Source organism: Denticeps clupeoides, chromosome 15 (genome assembly GCF_900700375.1).
Source record: "Denticeps clupeoides chromosome 15, fDenClu1.1, whole genome shotgun sequence".
NCBI lineage: Eukaryota > Metazoa > Chordata > Actinopteri > Clupeiformes > Denticipitidae > Denticeps > Denticeps clupeoides.
This window is the reverse complement of record NC_041721.1, coordinates 18,210,807-18,222,199: the sequence shown is the minus strand read 5'-3', so window position 1 is coordinate 18,222,199 and position 11,393 is coordinate 18,210,807. Positions and strand designations below refer to the sequence as shown.

General features: G+C 40.9%; 1 gene segment (V, D, J or C); it reads left to right on the top strand.

Annotated features, from left to right (window-relative positions):
• Positions 1–1,023: 1,023 nt before the first annotated feature.
• Positions 1,024–11,051, top strand: LOC114764459 (Ig kappa chain V region Mem5-like). The segment is given in 4 exon segments: positions 1,024–1,074; positions 1,169–1,484; positions 9,497–9,531; positions 10,568–11,051. Coding segments are annotated over 4 exon segments (717 nt in total).
• Positions 11,052–11,393: the final 342 nt, after the last annotated feature.

Here is an 11,393-nt window from a genome sequence, read left to right as displayed (position 1 = left end):
GGGAATTATTAAACTGTTATAGAATATACAATTTATGTTTTCAACAAAAACAAGCAAATGAAAAATGTCATCATTTATTTAAAATATGAAAAAAGAAAGACTTTTTTGTAATTGAATTAAGTACTGAAAATAAGCAAAATTGTCATGGTGCTTAGATTTATACATAAGTAATTTAACATTATCAGAATTCTTAAATAGAAATATGAATGAGGAGAATATATCTTTAAGAAAAGATTTACCCTCATGGATGGGGGACAGCCTTGTCATTTTCACCCTGTGTAAGCAGGCCTGGTGTGAAGACTGCTTACTGAAACAAACCTCTAAATTTCAGGAAATTATGCTACATATTCTGATGCCCAAAATTTAGGATTCTAGCCCACTTTTCTCCTGCTGCTGCTCTGTTCTTGTCATTTTTTGTAATTTGTGGTCAGATTAAGGTGACCGGGTGGTTCATGTCAAGTAGGACAGTAATTGTAAAATATAATTTTAAATAATAGTTCCTGAATTTCACATCAGCACAAAATTATTGCTGTGCTGTGATTGGTGACACGACAAAATGTGTCCTCTGCTTTTAACCATCACCCTTCGTGAGCAGTGGGCAGCCATGACAGGCGCCGGGGAGAAGTGTGTGGGGACGGTGCTTTGCAAAGGTCAACTGCATTGGCTGGGAATCGAACTCGGGTCAACTGCTTGGGAAGCAGCTATACTCACCACTACACCACCAAATGTTAATGTAAGACAGCAGGACAAGTTTTTCAATCCAGGAAACAAACCAGTCAAACTACAAGAATAACTGAACTATTTAGCCAAGCAGAGGACACCTTCAGTTTTTGAGTATTTTGTAAAACGTGAAGAAGCTGAAAGTTTCCTCCCTGACATGATTCTGATCATCCAGCAACAGCAGCAGCAGCATGATTTACATAGAGGGGACACTTTGCATTGTCAACACATGCCTCAGTGCTCTCACAGAGTTTATAGCTGATTTAGGTGACGCACTTTCATGCTTCACAACAACAGAAATGATCACAATGACGTTCATCATTGTTTTCTGGGTGTTTGCTCTGTGTGTACAAGGTAAATTACATTTAATACAGGAATAAATATTTGTAAACTGAGCATTTAATTTTTTATACTTTTCTAAAAAGTTTTGTTTGATTCTATTTTTCAGAGGTCAGTGGGCAGGTTACTGTAACACAGACTCCCAGAGAAAGAACTTTTCAGCCACAAGATACAGTCGTTCTGTCCTGCAGAACCAGCTCTGGGATTAATAGTAACCGTCTTGCCTGGTACCAGCAGAAACCTGGAGAAGCTCCTAAACTCCTCATCTATGCTATTAATAACCGCTACACTGGGACTCCAGAGCGGTTCAGTGGCAGTGGATCTAGTGGTGGATCTGATTTCACTCTGACCATCAGCAGCATTCAGGCTGAAGATGCAGGAGATTATTACTGTCAGAGTTTTCATGTTATCAGTAGCAGCTATGTGTTCACACAGTGATACAGAGTCGTACAAAAACCTCCCTCAGTCAGACTGTACAGTGACTGCACTGCTGCAGCTGCTCCTACTGCAGGTGCTGCTGAGAGAGGAACATCTCATGTTCTGTGCTATGAATTCACTTCTTGTGCAGGTCTATCTGTCAATGTCTGCTCTTTACCGTGTATCATGGCCTGATCAAGATCTTCAGAAAAATACTGATTGATGCTCCGCTGGGAAACGTTTCAAAACCAACTCTAAAAGGTTTGAACTTCACCAGACCACAGGCAGACAGATTGTGTAAAAAATGGAGGAAGGTCAAGACCCTTGTTAACCTCCTAAGGAGTTGGGGTCTTGAAAATAATCGTTTAATCGATGCACCGCGATGCAGATGTGCATTGATATTGCATCGATGCAGTGCAGAACATTATCGATCATATCATAATGACGTTGCTTGGTGATGTTCTGGGGGTGGAATAAAAATTCTTCTTTAAAATTAGTGCCGGTAGTGACTGTGGTGGCCTTATCTACAGAGTACAGTGCCACTCCGGGTCGCCTGTGACGTATTTTGGTGCAACCAAAAGAATTAAAGCGGGGGAGTTTTCTTTCTACCACTTTGAAACACACTCGAAGCGGTATTGGAGGAAAAGCTGATCTTTCTCTGAGTGTCCAGAGATCTACAACGTGACATTATCGTCTTACCAGGAGCCACACAGCGTGTTCGGCCTGAAAAATGACACCATGGACGTCTGAACCAGGCGTTTTTCTGCCGTTTGTGGCATCAGGGGAGAGCAGACTGGAACGGTATTAGAAAATCAAATAAATGATTGTGTTATAAATCAAGTCTATAGTTAAATCAAATTGTTTACGATTCCAAATGTTACTTCATTTAATCTTGACAATAGAGGCCTTGAATGGAATCTTTGTATTGTTCTCTTTTGAAAGTGATTGCCTGTAACTTGTTTCAAAAGAAAACGTCTAATTTCTATGCTGTGACTGAGACGATAAAACACTAAAAATTGACATTTACTTATTCACTGTTGATTTTTATTAAAGTAGAACAATAATGTCGGTTCAATTCTTTACCTTCTGTCACTGCAGTGAAATTAGTTTTTTAGTTTTGAAAAGTTACTAGTGGTTACAGGCTGCCATCTTGGACGAGAATAATAGCAAATCAAAGCGTCCACACATGCGTACGACTCTTGTATTGGAAAACATTAACTCTTGCATTGAAAAATATCATGTGATCATTTCGAAAATGTATGGCGAAAATCGATATCGAGGCACTGATAATCGTAATTGAATCGTAAGACCAGTGAATCGTAGTCCTGACAAAGCTTGTAATAGTAAGCAAGGTCACAAAGGACCCCGGGGTAACTTCTAATCAACTGAAGGCCTCTCTCACACTGGCTAATGTCCAACATCAGGAGAACATTGAACATCAGTGGTTTGCATGGCAGGGATGGAAGGAGAAAAAGAACATTGTTGCTTGTCTGCAGTTTGCTAAAGATCACATGGACAAGCTAGAAGGCTCTTGGCAAAATGTTTTGTGGATGTGTTATGGAACTTATTTCAATCACCGAGCGTCTGAGGAGTCACAATGAGAAACAGTTAAATAAATTTAGTCACAGTGACGTGTATATGTATATGGACAAGTGATTTCGCAACCAAGCAGCCATGATCTCATACATCCTTAGAGATAAAACTGCAAGACCCAAAAATGTATAGCCTTGTTACGTTGGCTCTGCATGAGAAATACTTAAACACTAACTGGCCCCATTATTACTAGACATGTATAATGAATCTTTTGACTCCTGCTGCCTTCCTCAAACCCTTTCACAAGGCAACACCTCACTGCTTTTGAAAAAGGGCAAAGATCCTTTGTGTTGTTCGTCCTACCGCCCAATCAGCTTGTTGAATGCTGAATTTACCCTTCCGAGCATCATCTCTGTGTCTATTAATCCGAAATAGACACTCTTTCTCTAACCTTAGATGTCTGTTTAATTCAATTTATAACACTCCGGATCCCTCAGCTCAGGAGGCCTTCATATCACTGGATGCTGAAAAGGCTTTTGATAGGGCCATTCCACTCTATCTTTTTTATACACTGGGAAGGTTTGGTTTTAAAAAAAACTTCATTTCATGGATTAAGATACTTTACTCCTCACTGCAAGCATCTGTTAGAACAAATAATACTCAATCTGAATATTTCCCCCTTTATCGTTTGACTAGACAGGATTGCCCCTTAATCCCATTATAATTGCATTTGCAGTTGAACCTCTTTCAATTGCACTTAGATTACTAGAATTGTTAGGAATGGGCGGGAAGTGAGAGTGTCCCTTTATGGAGATGATCTCTTGTTATATATCTCTAACCTACCGGTCTCAATCCCTGCTGCTCTTACTACCCTTTAATCATTCTGTCTGATTTCTGGTTTAAATTGAATTTGAATAAAAGTGAATTATTTCCCATTAGTATTGCTGCTAAGAATTACCCTCTTTATCGCTTACCCTTCAAAATTGATATCAGATACCATATCTTGGTATCTGTGTCACCACGAAATTTGAGGATCTTTTAAAGGCTAAGTTTGTTTCCTTGCTGTCTAAGGTCAGAGAGGATTGTGAATGGTGGTCCTAAGTCTAGAGGTCTCAGAAACGCAACAAGGGTGTGGAGAGGAGGATGTCCACTGTTACACACTCACCAGCAAACAAAGCGTACAAACAGTGCTTTTATTCACAGTGAGCTAACAAGTACAATAAAACAGCAGACTCAACACAGCTAACCAACATTAAAACAGCCTAAAGGAAGGGATGGTCCAACTCAAACACACACAAGTTAACAAAAAGGACACATAACAGGCTAACAGCTAACAGGCTAACACAGGCAAACAACAAAGGGTCTATCACACAAAGCAACAAGACACACAAATGAGATCCCCAACGGAGCTCCATGCAGATCTCCGTGGACCCTGGGCACCTCCCGAAAGCATAAGGGCCTAGCAGACCCTGGGGACCTCCCGAACACAATCCGAATTCTCTTTATATAGGTGGAGGTGACCAATGGCAGATGGAGCTGGTAGGCCTCAACTCCTCCCACGAAGTCAACCTAAAAGAGACAGGACACACAAAAACACAGCCAGACACACAGAACATGTGGGAGAATACGTCCAGGGACGTAACACCACCAAATATCAACACTTCGGTTGATCCAAAAGTGCAAAAGATAAAGCATTCCCCCCTCAAATGCGATAGCTGAATATCTGCACTATTCAATGAGGAATCTCTAATCTCAAATAATCTCTCATCAAAGATTACAAAAGGTCCAAAAACAAGCGGTGTAAAGCAAAACCGTGTACACTTATATTACTCCAATTTCTAACTCATAAGCAAAAATGATGGTGGTTATATAATAAAACTTAAGCAAACTATGGTCCAATGAAATATTTCCCCCACTTCCACAAAAATTCAAAATGTCAGTGATGGGAAAAATAATAGGACAAACTGGGCACTCCACACTGCTCTGGGGACTATTAACCTGAGAGACAGTAAGCCCACAACAGACACACCGCCATACAAAAGCCGTCCTTGACTTAACCCGAACGGGAGCATTACACAAAAGCACACTCAGTGCCTACACTGGTACTTAGTCACATTCCATTCCAGCCTGCTGCTCCAACTTTCTGAGCTCAAGCTCACGCTGACACTCCAGTTGGCAAAAGCTGAAGCTCCTGCACTATCTTGCGAGCCCGTAGTTATGGTATTCGCATTCTGGACAAACTCTCGCTGAATCAAGCCACTCACGCTCCTCCAATGAGCACTCACGGATTTTTACATCCGCATCAGAGTCACTCGCCGGATCGGCAGAAATGCTCAACGAGAGCATATCAGCAGGCAGGGCCATGAAAAAACAACGTTACAATTAACCAACACGCTCCACAACTGAAACGGATTATCCTTCCGTCAAAAAGAACCTCACTACTGAGTGAGCGAACACCACAGCAATTCAAACAGCGTCTCTTTCAAACACTGTGCCAAACGAATGCAGAAGGAGAACTAACGAATGTCCACAAAAATTCTACAACACAGTGACCACACACAAAATGTATCTTGTGCTAACTTTAGACCCACACCTTTGTGCTCAAACAGATCAACTGCCCCACACAAACTTGTATGGCAAAAAACAAAAAGCTGAATACTAACAACCACCCAAACCTACACAAACACAGAAGCAAAATTGTAAATCCGGTCCTAAACCTGCCTAACACAAGCTACCTTAACCTACCTGCTCTTCGGAGGGTACCGATTGGAGGCAACTTTGAACGCCGAACGTCATCCCGGCAGACTCAATCAGAGGCTGTTCATGTGACGGCGTACCCCCACCCGGAGTAGCTCCAAAAGAAAGGAAGGAAAAATAACAAAAGTGGTGCTCTTCAGGGAGGGCATTGCCACAGCAAAGACCCCAAGAGACACCCTAACGTACCGGATATATGATTCTGATCACAAACACCAAAGCAAAAAAAAAAAATATCCCGGACGAGCCCCCATTTGTCACGAAGTCAACCTAAAAGAGACAGGACACAAAAACACAGCCAGACACACAGAACATGTGGGAGCATATGTCCAGGGACGTAACATCCATTCGTAATCTGTCCCTGACTGTACGTGTTAATATGGTGAAAATGACTATTCTACCACATTTTTATTACTTATTTCAATGCATACCAATATTTCTGTGTCAGTCTTTTTTATAGAAAGTTGACTCTGGAATAAGAAGGTTTTGAGACTACACAGACAGTACTTAAACATACCATGAAAACTTGGTTAGCCTTACCGCATTTTAGGTTTTATTATTGTGCATCTAATACTAGGATCCTCAAATACTTGCTTCAGATGCTCAAATGAATTGGTTAGCAACAGAAGCAAATTCATCAAACCTGTATCTCTGAAAGCTTTACTGCACCCTCCTATTCTGTCTTCCACTTTGCCTTATACCAAGAATATGATTGTTAAAACTTCTCTCAGAATTTGGGCTAAATTTAAACGTTACTTTGGGTTATTAAACTTCTTCCACCTATGCCCTGCTGGCTGCAAATCACCAGTTCCCTCCATCTTTGGTTGATGATCTGTTCTCTATGTGGTCAAATGCTGGCATTCACTGTTTTAAATAACTATACATAGACAATGTCTTTGCCTCTTTCTCACAACTGCTTCATAAATATTCTCTTCCTCATCAGCATTTCTTTACATACTTGCAGGTGCATAGCTTTGCTCATCCTACTTTTCCCACATTTCCCAGTCTAACCCCAGACTCTGTTTTAGACCTTCTTAAACCAACTCCATCAAAGGTCTGGTTTCTTACATTTATAATCAGATTTTTAATTTGTGTGCTAATTCACTAACCCCTCTGAAGACACTTTGGGAGGAGGATTTGGGACAGGAAATTCCTGATGAGATTTGGGAGGAGGTTCTGCTGCGAGTTCATGGATCATCTATTTGCGCTAGACTTAGCCTCATACAGTTTAAGATCTTACACCATTCATATTACACTAAGGTGCGATTGTCACAAATCTATGAGGGTGTCAGTCCATTGTGTGACCAATGTCAGCAGTCCTCTGCCAATATTATTCATATGTTCTGACTTTGCCCTTCTTTACACCAGAACTGGACTGAGATGTTGTCAGAATTTGTGGGGAAAAGAGTAGAGCCCAACCCGCTTGGGGCATTGTTTGGGGTTTTCTTCTCACCTCCTTCTGCGTCTGCCCATCAAAGGGATGTGCTGGCCTTTTACTACCTTACTGACGAGTCACCTAAAATGTTTTTCCAACAGTCTTGAAGGAGTTCCCAAAGGTGTTTAGCACTTTTTGGCCCCTTTGCCTTCACTCTGCGGTCCAGCTCACCCCAAACCATCTGGATTGGGTTCAGGTTCATTGACTGTGGAGGCCAGGTCTCCACTTTTTGTTAAGTACATAACTCCGCATGTGAAAGTTGAACGTGAAAAAGAAGTGATTGTCACCGGGGGTGTGATGACAAACAAATTCTGATTGGTCTGTTACAACTTCCTGGGTGTCAAATTTCTCTTGTGGTCTGGGGACTTCCATTTTCATTTTCCATCGAGAACTGAGGGGAATTTTCCCATAAGACTCTGAGTCTTTTCTCTCTACCCGTCACGTTCCCCTCTAGCTCTGGTGATAAAATGGAGGAAGCAGGTTGAAATGAGTATTTTATTGAAACTCAGGGAAGTTGAAATGAAATAACAAATGTCCTTGATCGTAGTGCCACGCCTCTCCTCTAGAGATCTTGCACAGGCCTCAAACCAGTGTCTCCATGTTCCTTGTCTTCGCTTAGACCCGGGCGTGCTTTTATCACCATGCGCTGGATTCGAACCCAGACCCTCCGTACACAGCGTGAGCGTCTTTGCTTGTTGCGCCACTCACGCACCGGTATGTTGCCTGGGATACACAGCATCCGGGAGTTCTGCACAGAGAATGCTGGATACAAGCACACACACAGAGAGAGCAGGGGAGACCCTGGAGCTGCGGAGTGGCAGAGCTGTAGCGAGCCCAGAGGGGAGAGTAGAGGTCCTGTCCTACCGTGGGGTTCACTGTCATTACAGACAACATGCGGTGCAGCGATAAACTCAGGTTGTGTGAGGGAGACCAAACGCAGGATTAAAGGAACCGTCTGGTTATAAAGAGGAGTGGACAGACCCATTACCGCTAAACTAACCAATCACCGATCAGAAGTCATTATCCCGCTAAGCACCCGTGGCAGGAATGTTACACTACCTATTTTTCTCCTGGATCAGGGGATGTCTCTGAAGCTTGGTTCAGGCTTATCTGTCTTTTTTCTATCTTTTCCTCCTGTCTTTCATTTTGGTTTTCTCTGTAACATTGGTACCTGTTTTACATACAATATTCACATGTAACTGCAATAATAATTTACTGGTGTTAATAAATTAGAAACTGTCCATTCTCTCAACCTCTATTGTGCCATGCCTCTTTCTGCCAGGTAACATCAAGTTGGAGTGGTTTGAATACAGTGCTTTTGAGTGTTGAGTTTTTTATTCCATTCTCCACAGTTTTACAAACCCATCACCCTGAGTGAGCAGTGGGCAGCCATGACAGGCGCCCGGGGAGCAGTGTGTGGGGACAGTGCTTTGCTCAGTAGCACCTCAGTGGCACCTTGGCGGATTCAAACTGATTATGGGGCCGCTTCCTTAATCGCTAGGCCACCACTGCCCATGTGTTCATTCACAGTTTTAATACCTTCAGTGAGAATCTACCAATGTAAATGAACATAAAAAAACACATTGAATGAGAAGGTGTATCCAAACTTTTGGACTGTACTGTAGGTGTGCCAAGCCTGTGGCATTATATTCAAAAAGGCCTGAGGCTGTAATTGGCTGTAATTGCTGCCAAAAGGTGCATCAACAAAATATTGAGCAAAAGCTGTGAATAATTATGTAGATGTGATTTCTCAGGGTTTTTTTCTATTTTAAGAAGATTGACAACCTCAAGTAAACTTTTTTCACATTGTCATTATGGGGTGTTGTCTGTAGAATTTTGAGGGGGGGGGACCTTTGATCCTTTTTTGGAATAAGGCTGTAACATAACATAATGTGGAAAAAGTGATGCACTGTGAATGCTTTCCAGACGCACAGCATATTCCTAATAGACAGAGAAGAATAAGATTATCACAATTATCACATAATTAGAGAACAAAATATTAAATTAATAAACAAGTTTAGATTAATTTACTGTACAAGAAAATTAAAACCTGTCAGTTTACGTCATGATTGGTGTCTGTGGTCATTTTTCTGTGTGTCATTATTAACATCTTTCAAAAAGAAACGACGATTCTATACAAATTAAAAGCCACATGACACCAGAAGCAGAACCAGCGAAGATTTAGAAACTAATAAAACAATAAAGTCCCAAAATAGAGAAGCTGCTGTTTCATACACCAGCACTGAAGCATGAAGAGGTTTTTGTACGACGTCTCAGTTACACTCCATCACTGTGGTGGACGTTCGGTGGCGGCACCAAGCTGGAACTTGGCAGTAAGTAAAAATTTGTAGTTTGTATTTTCTTCCACCTTTATTTGATATGTTTTGTTTATTTATTTGTTTTCTGATTAAAATTAATAATGAATAAACGGAATAAAATATTTATTATACATGTAGTTTAATGCTTTATTACTTACTTTGAGATGATGATATAGTCTGTGTGTTTTCATGTGTTAAAATTTCTAAAATAATTTCCTGAATCATGTAAAAAGTGTAAATTATAAATATATATAAGATATTACAAACCTGTTCACTACAGTTCCTGAGGTACGAGTATCTGTCCTTCATTTATTCTACAGTTAAATCTAGTACATATTATTTTTCATTTATGTGTGCTTTACCCATATGTTTTAATATTACACTCGCTCTGATTTATAATTTTATGTATCTGTGTATAAATACCATCTACATCTCCTAAAAAGCAGGAGTGAAAGCAGTTTTAAATTCTTAATGGTTAAACAACCACAAACTTCACACTTAATATTTTTCACCTCTCCACAGCTTCATACATCTCTGAAAAAAAGATTAATAATTATTTTCAGAATGTTTTTCAGATGACAGAACGTTATCTGGTGTGTTTGCTTGTTGAACGTGTGACTCTGACTGGTTTGGATTGTGGGTTTTGGCAGCTGCTTTCCCCTCTTTCCAGAACTGTGTACCAGCATTTAATATTTTACTGGTAAACAGTACCAGACTGGACCCGTCTGCTTACACACCTGATAATAAGGGAAATTATATGAAAAAAATGTAAATCCATCTGACACTCTTAGAAATAAATGTTGTAGTAAAATCATTTGTCTTTATATAATTTGGCTGAACCTGCATCTTTCACATTTACAGATCAGATCTAATGTGAGAACATCAGCAATTAAATTACGAAAGTAAAGATGAATTGTAATTATTTTAAAACCTAAAGTGCAGAGACCCCAGTGTATGTTTTATGATTGTGGAGATTGTGGTGAGGTTATATGATGAGACGTGTCTACATCAGAAACACTTCATAACTAAATTGTCCTGTTTTCTTTCCCAGCAATCACCCGTCCTACACTGACAGTCCTCCCCCCATCTAAAGACGAGGTGTCCAGTAAGGGTTCCGCCACGCTGGTGTGTCTGGCCAACAAGGGCGCCCCCTCTGGCTGGAGTCTGAGCTGGAAGGTGGATGGGAGCAGTAAGAGTGGGGAGGCCGGTCGTGGGGTCCTGCAGAAGGACGGCCTGTACAGCTGGAGCAGCACCCTGACTCTCAGAGCCACCGACTGGAACACGGTCACCTCAGTCACCTGTGACGCCACCTACAGCTCCCAGCCTGCTGTTACTGGGACACTTACTGGGAGAAGCAACTGTTCTGAGTAGAACCTGCTCACCCCTCACAGCAGCTACCTGCTCTTTAGTCTTCTGTCTTTATTACTGATCACTTCATGAATTCACAATTTAAACCAAGTCTTCTTATGTGCTCTCTTATTGGTAGACTCTGATGTTTCATGCAATAATAAAAGTTTTATCTCTTCCATCACGAACCTGCTTCTTTGTGCCTGTTCTTTCATGTAAATATTCATAAGGAAAAACATGAATGCAAATCTTGGCTGTAAAACTAATTCTGGACAAATATTAAAATGACTTTCAGTTCCTCAAAATGCTGACAGACGTTAAATAAAAATGACAAAAATGAATCATTAAACTGGAACATGTAGCCTACACAGAAATCTGAAGAATATGTACAACACAGCAGCAGATCCCCCTCGTCTTCAAACTGTCCTGCTCAGTTCTGTCCATTTGGACTAATGAACATCCACCCAACTGTTCCAATGCAAATATGATTCTCAACTCATAAACTCTGTATCCTGCTATAACCACACAGT